This window comes from Fusarium musae, chromosome 6 (genome assembly GCF_019915245.1).
Source record: "Fusarium musae strain F31 chromosome 6, whole genome shotgun sequence".
NCBI classification, from domain to species: domain Eukaryota; kingdom Fungi; phylum Ascomycota; class Sordariomycetes; order Hypocreales; family Nectriaceae; genus Fusarium; species Fusarium musae.
The window spans coordinates 2,081,059-2,100,240 of NC_058392.1; the positions used below are offsets into that span (position 1 = coordinate 2,081,059).

Consider the following 19,182-nt stretch of genomic DNA (forward strand, 5'->3'; position numbering starts at 1 on the left):
CACACTGCGAGAAACCCTTCGCAACCTACCGAAAGCGACCGATATGCAAACTCGAGGCTCTCGTTTCAGGATATATTCTTTTGGGACGCGGGGGTAACCATGGCAGGTGCACAAACTATGGCTCAAGAGCTTCCACATAGCGTCATGGTTTCCGACGAGGATGCTGAATATGAGACGGCAGGCGAAACAGGAGGCGAAACAACAAAGACAGTCGCATCTAGGTCAAACGGAAGTAAAGGAAGCTCTGGTACGAATAAAGCTCCGGCAGAGGATGGCGATGCCGAGTTCGACGACCACGATGCATCTGGCGAGGATGTAGACGCATCTGGAGAGGAGGACAACGACTATATGGCACCTCCGCAGACATCTTCTCATGACAGTGTTGGACCTCCCCAAGATGGCGATGAGGAAGACCATGAAAATGTTGAAGGAGATGAGCAACATGAAGAAGACGACGTAGATGCCGAGGAGGATGAAGATGTTGATGCTGAAGGGGAAGACTACGAGGAAGACGAAGGCGTTGGTGCCGTCAAGTTTCAACCAGGGACAAGAAGCGACGACGAAGATGACAGTGAAAGCGATAAATCCGAATCACCAAGCGCTAACGACGAAGAGTCAGACGAGGAGGCTGCATGGGATGATGCTGCAGAGGCCGAGGAAGATCATGAAGATGAAGAGACGGCCGCCTCAAGCAACTGCATCTTCTGTGGACATAACGAAGACGAAGACCCCAGCGAGGAGTTTGAGGTTTATTTGGCCTGTGTCCGTTGTGGTGGTAATGGTAAGTTTACCTACCACATCAGTATATATTCTTTTTTGGAAACTTACCAAGTACAGCTCACCAACAATGCGCGCGCGATGTGGCTGCAATGAGTGCGGAGAACAGTAGGTTTCAATGTGTAAGCACAGTTTGGCAAAAGCTGACAATACCAGCGCCCGAAAGTTGGAAATGTCCTGAATGCTTCAGCAAAGAATCCGACGTGGGGAGTGAAGATGAGGAGATGGAGGATCACGATGTTGACCACAATGCCGAGATTCACTCCCAACAGTCCGATGTACTGGAGGCACCAGGACAGCATGAGTCTGGTCAGCACGTGAACGATGACGAAGATGCCAGCTCCCAAAGCAACAATGATAGTGAGCTTGATGAAGAGCCTATTGACGCCCCCCGCAGCTTGAGAAAACGCAAATCTTCATCACTAGAAGATGACGGAAATGGGCTTTCGCTGAGAAAACGACGACGAAACCAGTCCCAAGACGTAAGGTCAGAGAGCACAGCACGAAATGGAAGTGCTGAACCAGGCCGACACCACCCTCCCAGAACTGTGCGTCTCAAGGTTCCACGACCCCCACCCGTCTCAATAGAGAAACGTACTCGTACCTCACTTGTACTTAAACTTCATGTCAAGCCTGGCAATCTTAAGGAAATCTTATCTCGCAAAAAGCGAGAAAAGAGAAGGCAGCCAGGCAGTGCCACGCGCCCGACCCCTCAACGACAGGCCCTGGCTGCGACTCCAGCTCCAGTGGCCAGAGCCAACCTTACTGCTGCAACTATATCTAACCTTCCCACGCCTTTTACATCGGACAACTACTCACAACCATCTTATTCCTTCTATGACCGCGAGGCCGATGAGATGAAGGGCAAGCCTTACGGCGGCATATTGACCGAGGTCGAGGCCGACACATCCAAGACTCTCCCTGATGAGGATGATCGAAATAAGTTCACCTCTACTCTAAAGAAAGCCGAGGATGACTGGAGAGCGCGTCTTCTGCAGGCCATGCAAGAAGACCCAACCCCCGCTACCCGAAAGCCGAAAAAGTCCGGCAACAACGGCAGCGAGATCGAATGCATCGATTTTGGCGGCTGGGAGATCGATACTTGGTATGCTGCACCGTATCCTGCCGAATACAGCATTAACCGCGTGCTGTACATTTGCGAGTTCTGTCTGAAGTACATGAACTCTGACTACGTTGCTTGGAGGCACAAACTCAAATGCCCAGCCAAGCATCCACCGGGAGACGAGATCTATCGTCATGGATCAGTGTCGGTTTTCGAAGTCGACGGTCGCAAGAATCCGGTCTACTGCCAGAATCTGTGCCTTCTTGCCAAGCTGTTCCTGGGTTCGAAAACTTTGTATTACGACGTTGAACCCTTCCTTTTCTATGTTTTATGCGAATACAACGAGACAGGTTACCACTTTGTGGGATACTTTTCCAAAGAAAAGAGGGCTAGTAGCCAGAACAACGTCTCGTGTATTCTGACATTACCAATACACCAACGAAAAGGTTACGGCAACTTGCTTATAGACTTTTCCTACTTACTCACCAAAGTGGAGAAGAAGACGGGCTCTCCCGAGAAGCCTCTCTCTGATATGGGCCTGGTCTCATATCGTAATTACTGGCGACTGGTTCTGTGTCGATACTTTTTGAAGGTGATGGAGGATGAAAAACACGCAACAGAAGGACTGAGCATAAAACGGATATCCGCCAATACCGGCATGACACCGGATGATGTCATTTCTGCTCTGGAAGGTCTTAGGGCCCTTGTCAGAGATCCGCAGACCAAGCTGTATGCCTTCAGAGTCGATTTGGATTACTGCCGAGAATACGTGGGAAAGTGGGAAGCCAAGGGTTATGTTCAGTTAAAATCCGAAGCTCTCGTTTGGACTCCGTATGTGATGGGCCGAACCAATGCCGTCAACTTTGAACTCGGCCCACCGATCAATACCATCGCACCAAGGGAGGACGACGAGGCCAAGATTGACGAGGGAAATGGCGCGGCTGCCATCGAGGATCATCAGCCAATGGTCAATGGGGAGAAGCACGACGCGTCTGCCCCTGAAGCAGTCACAGATGCAGACGGTGATGCTCCAATGAATATTAATGGAGAACAACCCCAGGAGTCTCCAGTCGAGAACCAGAGTGCGGAGCCAGTGCCAGTCCAGTCTATCGAAGATGTGGCGCCTGGGCAAGAGAAAGATAAGGACATTGAAATGGAAGATGCAAAAGCCGCAGGGCCCCCGGCTTGGCTACTACCATACCAGAACATCCCGTTCACTCGCTTTGAAGTCTTTCCTGCAGTACCTGGTGGTCGACGGGAAAGAGCTCGACCAAGTGTCAGTCGACCGACTGCCCCTCGCCCAGTCAGTGCTCCTAGACCGAAGCGACCCAGCAACAGCCATCGGCCATCCTCGTCCCGGCCTAAGAGTTCAAAGAAAAAGACTGGAGGGACCGGTCGTGGACCAGGTAGATGGCCAAAAGGAACGAAGAAATCCGATTACGGTAACGCTACCAGTGGCCCTGGTCTACCGCCCGGCTGGGTCGATCGCCAAGCCAAATTGCAAGGTGTCACAGAAGGCAAGGGGCCAGAACAGGAGGTGGCAGTTCTCGACTCAGCAGCAGAAGACTCGGTCGTTGTCTCGACGAAGACTAATGGTGCCAAAGTCAGTGGGATTACTACAAATAATGTGGGAGCGGGATCAACGGAAGAGGCTGCCAGAGGAGAGGACGTGGATGCTGAGGGAGAAGATATCTAATTTTATTGAAAGCGGTGGATTACAGGAAGGCTTGGGGTTACGGATGTACTATATACCTTGGTCAGGATCGGCGTGGGTTGCTTTATTGGCTTGATCTCGCCAGAGACAGGGGTCGTTGTTTGTAGCGAGCGCATTGTTATTGAAATACTAGACAAGACAGGTCACGGAACGGAATCATGCTTCTTGGAGGTTAAAGGCATGAGGAGCAGGACCAGGAACGGGCCTAGGAATAGGACTAGGAATAGGAATAGGATTATGATTTTTAACAAAGGAACTTTATATTAGCGAGTGTCTGTCTATGAATGCTGAGCGAGAGTCGGAGAGAAGTATATGACTTACCTATTGTTAGTTTATGCTTTGTTTGGTATAATTGTAGCCTCAACAGGTTTGCCAAAGACGTCCAGCGCCTTTGACTGCAGCAGCCCAAGGTATGCTTTATACATACGTTGGAACTCTGCTTTCTCGAGGGATCCTTCGATTGAGCACTTTGCGAAGCCATGGTGCGTGGTTTTCTCGGACAGTTTGACTACTGACCTACCACAGATGAAGGTGTTCTTACCAGGCCATTCTTGACTTCGGATAGCCACGAGCGGTTTGTGGGGGGTATCGCCTTCTTCAGGCTCCTCGTCGTCGATATCACGAATGTCCATATACTCGTCTACCATGCCTCCACGGTTCTCGAGACCTTTGCCGTTGTAACTGTAAATGGGCAGGCAAACGGCATGATCTCCCCAGATCTCGATGGTGATCATCTTGCGGTACTTGGAGTAGATGGGGCCGAAGCCAGAGACTGCTGTGTGATAGTTGGTCGTTGAAACCTTGTCATCGCGGTTCTGGCTGTGGAAAGGGGCCGAGATGATGGTACCAGGCCCGAGTTTGTTGAGTTTGTGCCTCTGGTCGGTTGGGCGCATGTGGACGCTGACAGCCTCTCCCAGGCTCAGATCAAGATGGGCCTGGTGAACCCCGTAAAACGTTTGGCCGTTCTGTCCCCTGTCTTTTGTTAGCGTACATCGTCTGAGATACGCAACGTCGCCTGAAAGGTTAGAAGAAACCGAGCTTCTCATGGAGGAAGTAGAGCGCATTGACATGGTGCTTGAGGCGCTTGAGTCTCGATGACGACCTCGTCGATAAGACACAGGTTCTCGGGTAGCCATTCCCGTGGGACAAGACGTAGGAAGCTCCTTTTTGTTTGAGTGGAATTGGGTGTAGAACTTGGTAGCCAGGTTACGAAGCTGCCAGCTACAGTCCTTACACTCCCAGTCGTCGGCCGCAGAGTTAAGTGAAGACATGAGAAACGAAACAGAGTCCTTCTGCTCAACGTGAAGCCATGTGTCTTCCTGTTGACTGTTTGGTCGGCTACTTGAGGTAGGCGAGAAGTGTGTGTGAGCAAAGATATTATTAGTATCGAATTTCTCAAACCGGTGGCTAGTATTGATGTTCAATGGCGGTTTGAAGCTTTTGTTTTGCACGAGACCTCTACTACGAGGATAGGGCTTTCGAATGCGGTGACCGTTGTTGAATGAAGGCATTTTGATGAGTTTCTTTCCTGTATATCTGGAATGCTTGGTGATTAAAACCGGTTATTGAAGCTGAAGTTGCAAAAGTGCATGTGATTTGATAGTTGTTGATATTGTCGTTAGAGGGAGGACAGACTACGATTTTATACTTGACTAAGTGTGCCATCCTTCTAGGAATTCTTTCTTGCGTTACAGGCGAGTGTCATCTTGTTCAATTGGACAGGAGATATCTTAGATATGTTGTTCGACATGGTGTTTACGAACAAAGGATAGGTTATCGAACAATCCTTTGTCTAGAGGGTGAACTTCTCAATTAAAGCCCCTGAACAGGTGCTAAGAATACGTACCAGTTCTTAGGAAACAGTATTTCTGGTGATGTATTCTGTCGTAGGCTTGAGTGAACACTGATGCTTTATTTGCGGTAAGTCGACGCAAGCCTTGAGCTGATATCGATAGTCTGATCCCCTCTGATAAGTCAACATATTATCATATTCTAGAGATTTGTTTTATCTGGTCTCTTGTTCATGATGTTACTATTGTTTGATGGTTCTGGCTATTACTGAGAGTCAAGTTGGCTAGTGTCGTGGGGTAGACCAACTTGGACCTTTCAACTTCATGTAAGCAAAGGCAACAATAATGTCACATCGAAGTAGAGGCTGTCTTCGCTGCCGCCAACGACGAGTCAAGGTACTTAACAAGTTTATTATTCTTTCAAGTGAGATTCAATCTGATGATCATAGTGCGACCGCAGTCGCCCTTCATGTCAACGCTGTATCGCCCGCAATGAGCTGTGTGTAGGGTATCGAGATGAATGCGACCTCATGTTCCAACACGAAACTGCAAAAGTTGTCCTGAAGAGTCAAACTTGTACTCCTTCCAACTCGTCTCGTTCTAGCAGTTCAAAATCCCCTCGAGATAATCGCACAAGGAGTCGATCAGTTGAGCGCGTCTCTGAGAGCTCGTTCTCTTCAACTGCTTCTATCAATCTTCCAGCAGCACTTCCATGGTTAAAAGACCGGTCCAAGACAGAGCCCGTTTCCAAGGATGAACAGATAGCGAACATATTCATGGACAAATACGTGCTACTTCCTTGTAATGAGTCATCATCCCCTGGCTTTCTTGAGCATCTCCCTTGCTTGTTCAAAGAAGTCAATGTCGAGGGCCGCTACGCACTGAGATTCGCTGTTGAGGCATGTGCTTTCGCAGATCTTTCTCGTGAACAAAGCTCAGAGGAACTGGTCCAGAAGTCACTGGAGTGTTATGGCTTTGCTCTTAGTGCCCTTGGACAATCTTTGGCTGAAAAGAACAAGACACCAGATGATTACGATTTGATGACAGTGGTGATGCTGGATATATTCGAGGTGAATGCACTGCACGAATACACTCAATCTACGAGCTTACACTCTTACAGACACTCTTTATGCCTGACTCGTCGACAACTGGTGCGCACGCGCAAGGCATGGCACATATCTTGCGACTCCGTGGCCATGATCAGTTCCATAACCCCCGTGGCTGGGGCCTCTTCCGTCTAGCTCACCATAGACTAGTAAGCAAACCTGATTCTCCCATGCAAATACTGGGCTCACAATTTGAAGCAAAAGCAGCAACTGGCTAAGCAATTTAATCCTCTACCTGAATCGCAAGATTGGCTAGACAAGCTGAACGACGATGTGGCTTCGGTAAAGCTAGAGAAGGACGGTCTAGCAATCAACCAAGTGTGTCAGAAGGCAAATCATGTACTGGATTCTATCGATGCTGGAGATGTCGAGGCACACGAGTTGTTAGACCTGGTTGACGCGATGCTTCGCTTGGATCAAGAGGCTGCTAGTTGGCGAAAGAAACCAGAATGGGGCTTCCAGACTAGGACCCGTCAGGAAATACTCGATAAAAGAGACTCCAAGTTCTGGTTGCCAGAGTCTATTCAGCTTCATCCAGACTTATGGATGGCATACGAGTGGAATTATCACCGTACTGCACGCATCATTCTCCTTCAGAAGCTGGCAGCTTGCTTGGAAAAGGTCAAGGGTGCACTGTCATCAGACTCTGGGATTACAACTAGGATCACAGAATCAGTCAATACCATACAGTCTTTGGCTGGCGAGGTCCTGGCAACGGTTCCCCAATCCTTCGGCGACATCGATCGCCTTGGTCAGTGGCACGCGGGGTCAAAGACGGCTCGTTGGCAGGCCGTTGGTGCATACCTTTTGCTTTGGCCGATGAAGATCATCAAAAGCCAGAGCGCCTTGACTACGGATTCACAGAAAGCGGATGCGCAGCGAGCGTTTGACAGGATTAGAGAGTGCACAGGCATCAAGTCAAGTTTGGGTGTTCTATCCGAGATCTAATCATGTGAAGACACGAAGACACGAAATTCACAACAGTCCACCCCCTTAGACTATGTAATCAAAACACAGTCTCCTCCAATGCCGTTCCATCCTTGAGAGTGATGGTTTCAGCACCAATCATGACAAAAATGATCTGGCACGTAACGTCGCCACTATTCTCCCAGCTGTGATTCACGCCCTGTTGAACAATAACCTCTCCTTGCCTGACAGTCTTTTCCTCTCCACCGTCGAGCCCCAGGACGATCTCGCCCGATAGGACCACAGCGTAGTCAAGGCTTTTGGTACGGTGCATAGGTGCTTTGCCACCAGGCTGGATCTGAGTCATGCAGAAGAGGGAGCCTTTTGGAGGACATCTCGGAAGAGAGTTCTCAAACGATGGGACAGAGTCTGTGTTGTTGATGGGGACGCTTTGACGGACGTCGAAGATATTGAAGCCACTGCTTCCAGGGCCAAAGGGTTGAAATGGGGTGACGTTTGTATCAGGGACAAAGACTGAGGTTCCGTCCTCGTTGTGTGTAGTTCGCACAAGACGGGGAGAAGAGTTTGAGGGGTGAGAGGTCATGGTTGATGATATAGGTAATGCTTGGTGTATGTATTCCGTATTAGTGAAGAATATAAGGAAGGATATGGGGAGATGAAGGTGAAAAGACTGAGAGAGAGAAACAGCCCTATTTATACATGTCCGTAGGTATATTCGGCCTTTAGAGAGCGCGATTGTCAGTTACGATTAACTTGAACCTCAACCTCAACTATACAAGGTTCCTCGCGCCGCTTTCCTAATTAGGAAACACCCACGACTGACGATGCTACAGTGAAGATTTACATAATGTAAGCAGAGCCACACTAACAAAACAAAACAAAACAAAACATTTGGCTTATAAATATAGGTAAGCAAGTCACTATAGACACTCAAAGCCCTACAAGCGGTGATAAACCAAGAACCAAGGTTACATAGAATGCCTCATAACCCGGGCATCTATCTCGCTAAATGATAATCAAGCTCACTTTGGAGCCCGGTGAGAGACGTTGATGGCTGATCTACATTCTCGAGAGATCCTCCCGCCGTTCTCAGTCCAGTGACAATGTCTTAGACATGACAAGCATCCCCAGGTCCATTCAAGGATGAAGGGTCCATCTTGTACGAAAGAACTCTAAGCTCCAAGTCATCTTGATCAGCCAGGAACCAGTCATCTTCCGCAGGCTGTGAGACACTCTGTGGGTGCCTGAAAGGGATGTAGCAAAAGTACACCGTAGATATTATTTGAGCGATAAGAAACCACGCAACGAAAATGATGGGGCAGCCGAGGAGGGTGATGATGGCGGAGAGGTAGAACTGGACTGACATGAGGAGAAGGGCCATTCCGCTGGTGGTACGTGTTGCTCTTTGCGATCTCCTATACGCAGCCTCTGTATCTGAGACGAAAGAGTCAGCCCAAGCACCTATATCATAAGAGTAGTTCTTACATGGACATGGGGTGGTGTCATTGTGAAGGGTAGATGCGACAATGACCAGGGATAACTGAGCCACGGCTACTAAAAAACATAGCCATAACCTACGAGAGTCAGGATAAGTTGCAAATAACCACTCAGTTCAAGATACTAAGACAAGGTAAGACGTTGTTTTTCTCCTGGTACAGACATGTTGGCGGCTGATAGATGCTGGCAGTAAATATTGCTATTGTTAGGCCTAATATTTGATGGAAGGGAAAATACGGATTTGAAGATATCGTAAGAGAGAAAGATCCTCCTCATGTTGACCATAAATATCTATTTGCTTTCATCATAAAGTTCACAAAATTTTATCCTGCCACAGACTCAAAAGTTTAGTCGGCCTCTAATGCTTACAGTTTGTGCGCGATACCAAGAAGATACCGTCTACCAATCGTGACCGTGGTGCTATCAAAGAAAGATATACCATCAGTAAATTAACTTTGAACCACTGAAAGACTCATATTAGAGAATGACACTTCTTCAAGTGTCAGGCAGAGGCAAGATACTCAGCGAAGGAAGCCAAATGAGCCGTATCTACCTAGCTTAAGAAGACCATTGTGTATACGGTGAGTACAGTCATACCATGTCAATTTCTACTCCGTTTAGTCTCAGATACTTTACATGGAGCATCTTGAAACCGAGAAAGCAAGATGCAGAAGAAGAGAAAATTCTTTTCTAGCTTAAGTCTCATGTATCAAGGTATCATATAAAAGTATTCATCGCTAAAGTCTAACTAGAGCCAAAAGCCTAATGATAGGATCAATTCGAAGAGTCTAAAACCTATTATGTTAATCTCATACTCTAAGAAGCAGCCAGGAAGAGTTTCTATTGGCTCCAAGAGAGATGGAACTTTTCATTTCTAATTGGATTTCTCGATAGGCCTATTGGAACACCCTGAAAGTCACCCTCAACGGCCAAGAGTATCTACCCATGTGGTTGGTATACAACTCATGCGTGCGTGTCTTTTGTGATTAGGCCTCAAGCTGAGAGGAACAAATATGTCGTTTCTCTCCCCGTTCTTTTGTCATTTCCCCTTTCCCCTTATCATCATCGCCCTCTTGTCTTTGGCCAATCCTCGATTCCGAGCCCATCACCATCATGTCTGGAGACAACAACTCCACCGCCTTTTTGGACAATAATGACCCTATCAGTTATGGCTCTGGCGCCCTGATGGAGAATACCCTCACGACCTTCATAGAGAAAAAGCAGACATGCAGGTTAACGAATGGGATCTCAAGTTGTAGACTGGTGGTCATCGAATCGACATTGAGGGTAAATAGGATCAGACATGGACAGAGACAATCGAAGCAAGGATCCAAGGATTATTTCTATGGCTGCTTATGGGAATTGAGTAACGCGTTGGTAATAAAACGTCAAAAACACATACAATCACTGAACCTATCGCCATCTCCAAGTGCACATCATGATGCGACTTCACTGCCAACTCCCTCCCCATTGTCTCCCTCATCACAATAGGCATACTCATCTTCCTCCACTTTCCTCTCTCCCCAAAAGCCTTTACCGTAGCTGACAAGAATCTCTTCCCCCTTCTTGATCCCTACTCCCTTCTTCTTATTCTTCTTGCCACCTCCGAGCACCCAAACTCCCACGCAAAACTCTCCCCATCGCTCGCACCAAACCGTCCTAAACTCCGCATTCGCCCTCTCTCCCACGCCTCTAAAGTCGTTCACGAATCGCCCTTCGTTCCCCTCATTCGCTGCATCAACAGCTGCGTCAAGCTCTCGGTCCAGCCATAAGTCGTAGTCGCTCTCTGTTGACGATGCTGAGCCTGAGTGCACCCGGCCGAGATACGCGAGGATGAAGCTACCAGGCGCCAGATTCTGGGCTGCAAAGAGACCACTTTGGCCATTTGCTGGGTGTGACGGCTCAGAAATAGGCTGGATCTTGACCAGATTGCACGGCGTTGTCGTCGCCGGCGATGGGATGATCGGAATGCCACTTGAGGCAGAGGGTTTGTTTCTAAGAGCTTGTATGTGCGTTGCCGTGAGACTCTTGTCACGAAGAGGCGCCTTGAGATACGGGAAGCCATCTGGCCAATTCTTTGGTTTAGACATGACGAGGCCCTCAGGGAGCAAGAAAACACCGAAGCTTAATATAAGGTGTCAAAATAAACTTAGCAAAGAACACCCTAAGCTTAGGCTAAATTTACCTAATACTTTTTATCACTTAGGGTCGAGGTCCTGAGTTTTCTTTCCTCCCCTAGGAGGCCTATAAACACACGATGCAAGATGGATACTAAGTCATTGAATGAACGAATGAACGAATGAATGAATGAACGAATGGGAATCACCATCAGCTTTGCTTTGTAGTGGCCGAACTCCCAATGAGGTTGATGATCCACTGACCCCACGTATAAACAAATATATCCAGGTCTGCCACAGTAAAGTCACCACTCACTCGTAACAACATCACAGTCGACACAGAAGACCCTAAAATGCAATTGTTTCCTTATTACCAACGCTCCATGCAACTATCTAGACTAATTCTACAAGTCGATCTCATGAGACCATAAACTAAGGCCCCTGCTCGAGCATCACGCCCTCAACACACGCCTACTCCTTTTTAGTACCTCCACCTGCATTACTAGACTATCGTATAACCACTCCAATATGGCATTAATCCTATACTGCTAACGTCCACGTCCTTCTAGTGTGACATAACTTCCCGGTATCGGTCCATGCTCAATTCCACTGAGTAAGCCAACAGACGATCTTGTGTCAAAGGCAGGTTGAGAATCCTGGACCTTAACTCCATATCCTGCAATGCATAGTTAGTAACTGTTTCAACCTTGCGTTACATCCGCTTATAAAAACATACCTGTTTCTTCTTGCTGGCTTTGACAATCTCCTTAGCAGTCTTATCTGCCATGTCCGACACGGCAGCGTACCCCAGGACTCCAGAATCTCCTGTTTCCTTGTCCATTGCGTGCAGACCTGCAAGAAGCTTCTCCAAGACTGCCTGTGGTGCAATCTCATGTCTCGCGCGATGCCCAACGAGCTGCAGGAAGAAGCTGTAGATCTCTCCTCCAAGCGGCCAGTCCGAGATGACCTCCTGTCGGCCTTCAAACTGGGAGAGAAGAGAAGATAGATCCGCGTAGTCGCGTTCAACAATGGCTAGTGGTGCAACCTCCTTAACCAGAACACGGTGAGCTTCCACAAAAGAGCCGGCGCGCAGGAGGCATTGCACTTCTGAGTACGCATCTTTCTTCACGCTGCGCATGTACAGAGCCAGGGCCTCCCAGATCCACAACGAAGGGATTTGGAATTTTTCGGTAAGTACTTGGAAAGCGGAAGAGTTTTCATCGCCGATGAGGCCTGCATGCCGGGCAAGATGTTCCTGGATAGCCATCTTGCGGGCGAGGGGCTTACTCAGATGCAGCAAGACGAACACTGCCTCGAGCCATTCACCGGCGCTTGTTAATTGCGAGGCAAAAGCAAGAGTGGCGGCATCGGCCTTTTCAGCGCCATCCTGGCCGAAAGAAACCTTGCCACTAGATGCAAGCGCAAGACCGAGTTGCCAAGTCAGCCGCATGTCGAGCGGAGAGAGCTGCGAGTTTTCAGGGCGCAACACAGCCTCCAGGTCGGTGCTGCCATTGGCGTATAACTGTAGAAGACCCCAGAGAAGATCTTGCCGCCGGTCGGAGTCGACATCATCCCACAAGGGCATGATACCCTGATCAATATACCAAGGCAACGGAAGGTACTCCTTCTCCTGGTCAACGTCATTCTTGAAGCTATGCACTGCAGCTGCTAGGTCGTCCTGCTGAGCGATCGAGTACCACAGTCGGAGACCAAAGGCCTGCTTCCAGTCGAGTCCAAACTTTTTCGAAATAACAAACGAGTCCAAGCGGTCCTCAACAGGCACTCCCTTCATACCTTCGCAGACACATGCATTGCCCGAAAGGAGCTCGTAGATGGTACGGATCGATTCTGAAAATTCCGACAGCATCTTTGAATCGTGCCATGCCTTGAGCTGTTCTCGCATGTCTTTCTTGGCAGCATCACTGGTGCCAATCAGAGGCACCAGGGTGGCCAGGTGGAAATTCTTTCCGTCCAGAAGGTGCTTGCAAGCGTCGATGATCCGATGGCCAGCTAGGCACGCAACAGCCTTCTCTTCGCTCGATCCTGCCAGGCCGATAGTTGTAGCCGAGGCCGAGTCTACAAGGAGAGACCAGAATTGCGACAGCTTGTTCCTGCGGAGAAGATGCTCAGGTTGACTATTGTCGTTGACCGAGTCGAAAAGGATACTGGCCAACTCCCAGACATGCTTCTCTTGCATGCTTGCGGGGTCATTCATGTCCTGTTGGTGGAAGACATCCTGCAAGTGTGTAGCATTGAGGGAGGCGAAAGGAACATCATCAACTATTCGGATTTCAGTGAGCTTATCTTGGTTGCCCAGGTGTCGCTTGGATTGCTATATAACGAGTTAGCATATGTCTGGACGTCGATGCTCAATAACTAACCTCCATTGCGAATGAGGCTAGGCGGAGCTCTTGCTTGTCAGTCTGAATCGAACAGCGTTGAAAAGAAATAAGGTCGGTATTATGGGTGAGAGATCGTCGGCTGCCTCCTAAAGACAGTGGCCGAGGAACAACAAGTGTCTCGTCAGGACCCCAGGTAGGTCGGCCAGCGTCGTGGAAAGTCTTTTCGTAGCCGTCCAAAGTCATTGTCTTGTCTTGTCGCTCGTAGGGCCACTAATCAAAATCAATTTTAGCTTCAATTCATATACTATAAGTCAATAGATACATAAACCTCCAGGAATTACATTCTGGGGCCACTCAGGTAACAACTAGGGAACCGACCTTGGGAAAGCCTTTGCCAGAGACTGAGGCTTGAAGTTTCTGGGGCGCTGGCTTGGGCTTCTCAAACAATGAGTTCATGAGGTCGATGCTAGTCGCAAACCCACGGCCTTTATCCATGCCAATGGTGCTTGCCGCGAAATTGTCCAGCCTATCGTTCTTTGCAATACTCTTCCTCCAAATGGATGATTTCCGTAAAGTGTCAGATCCGCTCTTGTTGAGGTCGATCAGTACACCCGTCTGTCTTGAGGGAGAGTCATTCAGCTCTCTCAAAAGCTGTCGGTCTCGCTTCACTGGGCTTACAGTCTTTCTTAACATCTCCATCCAATCGTCCCCGTCGGCAACCTCCAGCTGCACAGGACCAGCAGAGTCCTTAACAGCTCGCATTCTAGCTCTGAGAATGCCTCCAGGAGTCGCCTTTACGGCTTCCGGAGCACCCTCGGACGAGTTGTCGTCGAGCTCCGCGGCCAGATGCGGTTCGAGAGAAGACCTCGCCATGTCTTCATCCTCGGACACGTCATATTCATCACCCATATCATCAGCGTATTCCTCCTCGAGGGACAGCCTGACATCGTTGGGTGCGGAATCCGCGGAGCTAACCCCTAAAAAAGACTGCTCGTCAGGGAACTGGGGTTGTAGGGCTCGAGCTTCATCGTCAAAACCACCAGGAAGACCTCGATGCCTTCGAAACTCGAATGTGTCATCTTCCATGGGGGAGTTTAGAGAGTTGATGGAAGCATCGAGAGCCACCTCCTGGGGGGCGGCTGGCTCGTTCTGTGTCATCTCCTCGTCGTCAGAATCATCGTCATCAAGGCCATAAGTGGTAAAGTGCTCTACTGAGAAGACCCAGACACCAGTCTCCTTGTCGTAGCTCTCAAAAGTTGTGTTCTCGATTCGCTTGAGACGCTCAACGTGTTTGTTAAACCGCTTAGGGTCATTGGCGATGCGCTTACCACCACGGGGCCACGACTGCTCCAGAGCGATCCTGGCGGGAACATTGAGGCCCTTGCCGACAGGCGGTTTCTTGGCAGAGATCGGATAGACTGTAGCAGACCGAGGCTCGAGCACAATAAGAGTACCGCAGATTTCGGCCAGATCAATGTTGCTGATGTCTACAGGGACCTTGAAGGAAACATAACCAACGTTGTCACGGCCGACAGTGAAACCATCAACCTTTTGGCGCTGCATGCGGTTCAACTTTTCGAGATCCTCCAAGGGAGGTGACATCCAGTATTGTCCAGGAGCATTGTCAACGGTGCTGGTAGATGAAGCATCGGGAGTGGCAGTGTTTTCCTCCTCATGAACGATAGCCAGCTCATTGCCCTTCACTTCTTCCATTTCAGGAGTCTTGGAGCCGGCCGAGCCGTTCGAGCCATTAGCTGTGCGGGTCTGGCGAGGGGTCTCGTCGTTGGCTGGGCTTTCGACGTCGCTAGCAGCAGGAAGAGCACCGCGAACAGGTGTGCTATCGTCCATGTCAACGTTGCTTGTGTCAAAGCTGACACGCTTGGAGAGCTTTCGGGAGCCAGTTCCAGCATCTGAGGCTCTGTCCTTCTGCGGTGTTGAAAAGAGATCACTCCTGATGTCTCTGTTTATAACGAGCTTCTTGGAGCCAGTGCTTCCGTACCACCTGGGCTGAGATCCATTAGAGAAAGCTCCGGGGGCAAGAATACTGTCTTCGGTGTTGAAGCTGCGGCGCAAATTGTTGGTCGACAGGCTTTTACTGAGATTTCCAGATCGGCTAGAGCCTAGCAAACTGTGACCGAGGTTTCCAGGTGTGCTGGAAATGCTACTCGCGGGGCTGCCCGAGGGGGTTCCGTAGTTGCTGTAAGAAAAGCCGAAGCCTCGCTTTTGAGGAGTAGCATATCGAGAAGCAGAGGCCGGAGCCAACTTATACATAGGCAGAATCGAGCTTCTTCTTGGCTTTGAACCACCACTCAGTGGAGTAGCCAGGGGACCGGGGTTCTGGACTTCATTTCCACCAAGGCCAGCAAACAGACCAGGAGAACCGAATGCCGACACGTCGTTCAAGTTGGCAGTCAGACCCTGAGGGGCATTGACGGACTGGTTGTTACCCAGAATTGAAGCTCCATTCTGTTGCTGTTGCTGGTTTGTGCTGCCACCAAACAGGGAAGATCCAGCGTTCTGGTTGTTTTGGCCGCCAAAGAGACTGCTTCCAGCATTGTTGGTACTGCCACCGAAAAGACCGGGCTTTTGCTGCTGGTTATTGGCAGCACCGAAGAGGCCGCCGGTATTTTGGCCCATCTGAGTATTTGAGGTCAATCCGCCGCCAAAGCCAGTTCCAGCTGTGTTCGTTTGAGCTGTGGTACTGTTTCCGAAAAGGCCACCAGTTGGGGCAGGCTTGCTACCGAACAGACCACCTGTCGCATTATTGTTGGCAGCACCAAAGCCAGTCGTATTCGTCTGCTGCTGATTGTTGCCAAATAGGCCACCACTGGTACCAGTTGTGCCAGTGTTTGTGTTGCCAAACAAGCCAGTACCAGCAGGCTTCTGTTGGTTGCTGCCACCAAACAATCCGCCCGACTGCTGCGTCTGGTTGCTCTGGCCAAAGAGACCACCACCGGTGTTTTGCTGTGTCTGGTTGTTGTTCTGTCCAAAGAGACCACCACCAGTGCCGGCAGCTTGGGTGTTGTTGCCGCCAAAGAGGCCACCGCCGCTGTTTGCAGTGTTGTTGTTTGCGCCGAACGCGTTATTTGTGGTGCTGGCTCCAAATCCACCCGTAGTGCTGGTATTCGTGTTTCCGAAGCTGAAACCAGTACCGGCAGGCTTGTTCTGAGCGGCTCCGAACAGTCCACCACCGGTGTTCGTGTTTGTCTGACCGAAGCCAGTTCCGGTGGTGCTCGTGCTACCAAAGCCACCCGTAGTGTTGGTGTTTCCTCCTCCAAAAAGACCGCCGCCAGTCTGGTTCGTCTGAGTGGTGGTGCTGCCGAATAGACCTCCAGCAGGTTTGTTCGCAGTGCTACCGAATAAGCCTCCGCTGGCGGTGTTGTTGTTGGTTGCTCCAAAACCAGTCGAACCAAAGCCAGTGCTGGGTGTTGAGGTGTTGTTCGTGTTGGATCCGAAAAGACCACCACCAGTGTTGGCCGTCGTGTTCGCCCCAAAGCCTGAAGCTGCGGTTGTATTTGTGTTAGTTCCAAACCCTCCGCCGAAACCTGAGCTCACACCAAACGCACCACCACCAGTAGCATTGCCATGTCGCCTTCCTTGGACGTAATCGGCAAGTCGAAGTTCGTCAGCCGACCACTTCTTGTAAGGATCTTGGAAAAGAATGTTTTGGTAAGAGTTGGTCGAGGTACTGTTAGCTTCCTTTTCGCTCCATGCTTGGAAGGCCGCAACAGCAGTGCCAGGAGGGTCGCCCGCAGCGCCGCCGAGAGTATTGGTGCTCGAGGCGCCGAATCCTGTGCCAGAGCCGAAGCCAGAGCCGAAGCCCGTCGTCGCAGGGGTGGTGGTGGTGTTGCTGCCTCCGCCGAAGAGCGATCCGCCGGTGTTGGATGTAGTGCCAAAGCCAGTCTTGTTGGCAGTGTTACCACCAAACATACCACCTCCTGTGTTGCTACCGAACGCTGATGTGGTGTTGTTTGTGTTGCTTCCAAAGCCTCCAAACCCTGTGCTAGTGCCGGTGTTGTTGGTGGTTGAGGAGCCGAAGAGGCCACCTCCTGTGTTGGTAGAGGTAGAACCGAATGCAGGTTTAGCTCCAAAGCCGCCAGCAGTATTTGTTGATCCAAAGCCGCCTAAGATACTGTTAGTATGTCGATGTCGGTAGAGAGCTTCGCGCACTGGATTCGTCTCTCAATGGTAGATGACAGCGATGCGATGAAGTAAAATTTGCGTACCAGTTGTTGAGCCAAAGCCTCCTGTGGTGTTGTTATTATTATTATTATTTCCGGCTCCAAAGAGGCCACCAGAAGTGTTGTTATTTTGGCCAAAGCCGCCGAAGCCGCCGCCGAAAGACATGATGGTCGCCGATGATGAAGTTGTTAAGGAGTGGATGTCAGTCTGCGCTCCTGCGATTTTTCAGGGCGAGCACGCGTATGAGCGTGCATGTGGAGAAGAGAAGTTGATTGAGCTAGGGTGAGGTACCTCAGTGGCTTTAGTAGTAGCTTAAGGTCTGTCGCATTTGCTCCGTAGGCCCCAGTGCGTTGCTGCCTCAGACAAGAATTTTGTAGCTTGATTGGTTCTTTAGCTTGAACAGCCAATTAGAGGCTGGGCCAGAGCTACCTACTGCTTGAGTCACTGATGCCTGCGGTAGGTCTAGAGTCTACCTGGCTCAAAGGTACCGAGTCAGCCAAAACCGCGTTTGGTTGGCCAGCTCTGCACGCCCCTGGGAGCCTAAGAAAACAATTGACATCTTGACTTGGTAATTTTGCTTCACTGCCTCAATCATTCCTGATATTGAACAGCTGACCCGTGATATTCAGGCGGGTGCTTTCTAATCAATTGTTTACAAATGCTTCCTCAAGCTTGACTGTTGGTAACCTACTCCGTAGACTCTATAGTTTTGCCCCAGTTAAGTAGGCTTTGATCACGATCTCAAAGGTATCTATCCAATAGATGTTCCCTTGTTCTACGTGTGACAACCACAATGGCTATAAGTTTGGACCCACCCTCAGGGAGTAAGAAAATACCGGACCTTAATAGAAGGTGTCAAAATAAATTTATGAAGAGTCCCCTAATTTTAGGCTAGATTTACCTAAATATTTTCATCACATACAGTTCAGCTCTTGAGTTTTGTTTCCTCTCCTAGTCCACTAGCCCACCTAAGCCATCTACAGCAATGACAATGAAGCTCCCCAACCAGACCAAAACATCTTGAGCCTGGAGATGAAAGACACAATACAGATCTATTAGCGCTTAGACATGGAAGTTTAACAGATGACAAAAGACTTCAATTCCAAAATAATGTAAATCTAATTGTTGTATTAAGACCCTGACCATAACCCATGTAGCCATTGCCAATTTCCTGCAACAAGGTGCACTAATTTTTTCTACCACCGCGCCAACGGTCGCGTCACACAACCTACCTCTAAGCATCCATCTCTTTCAGCTCTTTGAACAGACAACACAATCTTGCGCCACGCTCCTCCAACATCTTCGCCCTGTCGCATCAGGTGCCTTTGCTATTGTCAACCTCCGCGATCATAACTATCTTCACGTTTCATTATTTCGCCCGTTGTTTGGCGACCATTGCATCCACCGCCTTGCTTGCTCCATTACCGGCCGCTCTCCTCCAGCCACATTGAGAAATCAAAACAATGAATTCCCATGCAACGCCACGCACTGCCTTTCAAGGGCGCTCGTTAGGTGGCTCGGGACTCCCTCCGCAGTCGAGGCAGCCAGTTGCTCCTCAAGTGTCCTCGAATGAAGACTATAGTACGATTCCGGAGGAGGACCGCGAACATATTGATGAAGTTGTAGGTTGAGCCTGAGCCGCCTTGAGAAACTCTCCGCTTACAGTT

At 49.6% G+C, this 19,182-nt stretch overlaps 6 protein-coding genes across 6 annotated transcripts; 2 read left to right on the forward strand and 4 right to left on the reverse strand.

The window, feature by feature from the left end:
• Positions 1-117: 117 nt before the first annotated feature.
• On the forward strand, positions 118-3,536 carry J7337_008497 (uncharacterized protein; the record flags this gene model as incomplete). The annotated part of the gene is made up of 2 exons (XM_044826114.1): positions 118-781; positions 934-3,536. 2 exons carry the CDS (start codon positions 118-120, stop codon positions 3,534-3,536), a joined length of 3,267 nt encoding a protein of 1,088 aa, XP_044679031.1.
• A 350-nt stretch (positions 3,537-3,886) lies between these two features.
• Positions 3,887-5,065, reverse strand: J7337_008498 (uncharacterized protein; the record flags this gene model as incomplete). Its single annotated transcript, XM_044826115.1, has 1 exon — positions 3,887-5,065. The coding sequence occupies one exon, from the start codon at positions 5,063-5,065 to the stop codon at positions 3,887-3,889; it is 1,179 nt and encodes a 392-aa protein (XP_044679032.1).
• Positions 5,066-6,120: 1,055 nt separating this feature from the next.
• J7337_008499 (uncharacterized protein) lies at positions 6,121-7,398 on the forward strand (the record flags this gene model as incomplete). The annotated part of the gene is made up of 3 exons (XM_044826116.1): positions 6,121-6,414; positions 6,465-6,599; positions 6,649-7,398. The coding sequence occupies 3 exons, from the start codon at positions 6,121-6,123 to the stop codon at positions 7,396-7,398; spliced, it is 1,179 nt and encodes a 392-aa protein (XP_044679033.1).
• A 58-nt stretch (positions 7,399-7,456) lies between these two features.
• Positions 7,457-7,960, reverse strand: J7337_008500 (uncharacterized protein; the record flags this gene model as incomplete). The annotated part of the gene is made up of 1 exon (XM_044826117.1): positions 7,457-7,960. The coding sequence occupies one exon, from the start codon at positions 7,958-7,960 to the stop codon at positions 7,457-7,459; it is 504 nt and encodes a 167-aa protein (XP_044679034.1).
• A 2,350-nt stretch (positions 7,961-10,310) lies between these two features.
• Positions 10,311-10,964, reverse strand: J7337_008501 (uncharacterized protein; the record flags this gene model as incomplete). The annotated part of the gene is made up of 1 exon (XM_044826118.1): positions 10,311-10,964. The coding sequence occupies one exon, from the start codon at positions 10,962-10,964 to the stop codon at positions 10,311-10,313; it is 654 nt and encodes a 217-aa protein (XP_044679035.1).
• Positions 10,965-11,556: 592 nt separating this feature from the next.
• Positions 11,557-17,680, reverse strand: J7337_008502 (uncharacterized protein; the record flags this gene model as incomplete). The annotated part of the gene is made up of 5 exons (XM_044826119.1): positions 11,557-11,667; positions 11,728-13,323; positions 13,373-13,603; positions 13,712-17,457; positions 17,560-17,680. 5 exons carry the CDS (start codon positions 17,678-17,680, stop codon positions 11,557-11,559), a joined length of 5,805 nt encoding a protein of 1,934 aa, XP_044679036.1.
• Between the last annotated feature and the right edge of the window lie 1,502 nt (positions 17,681-19,182).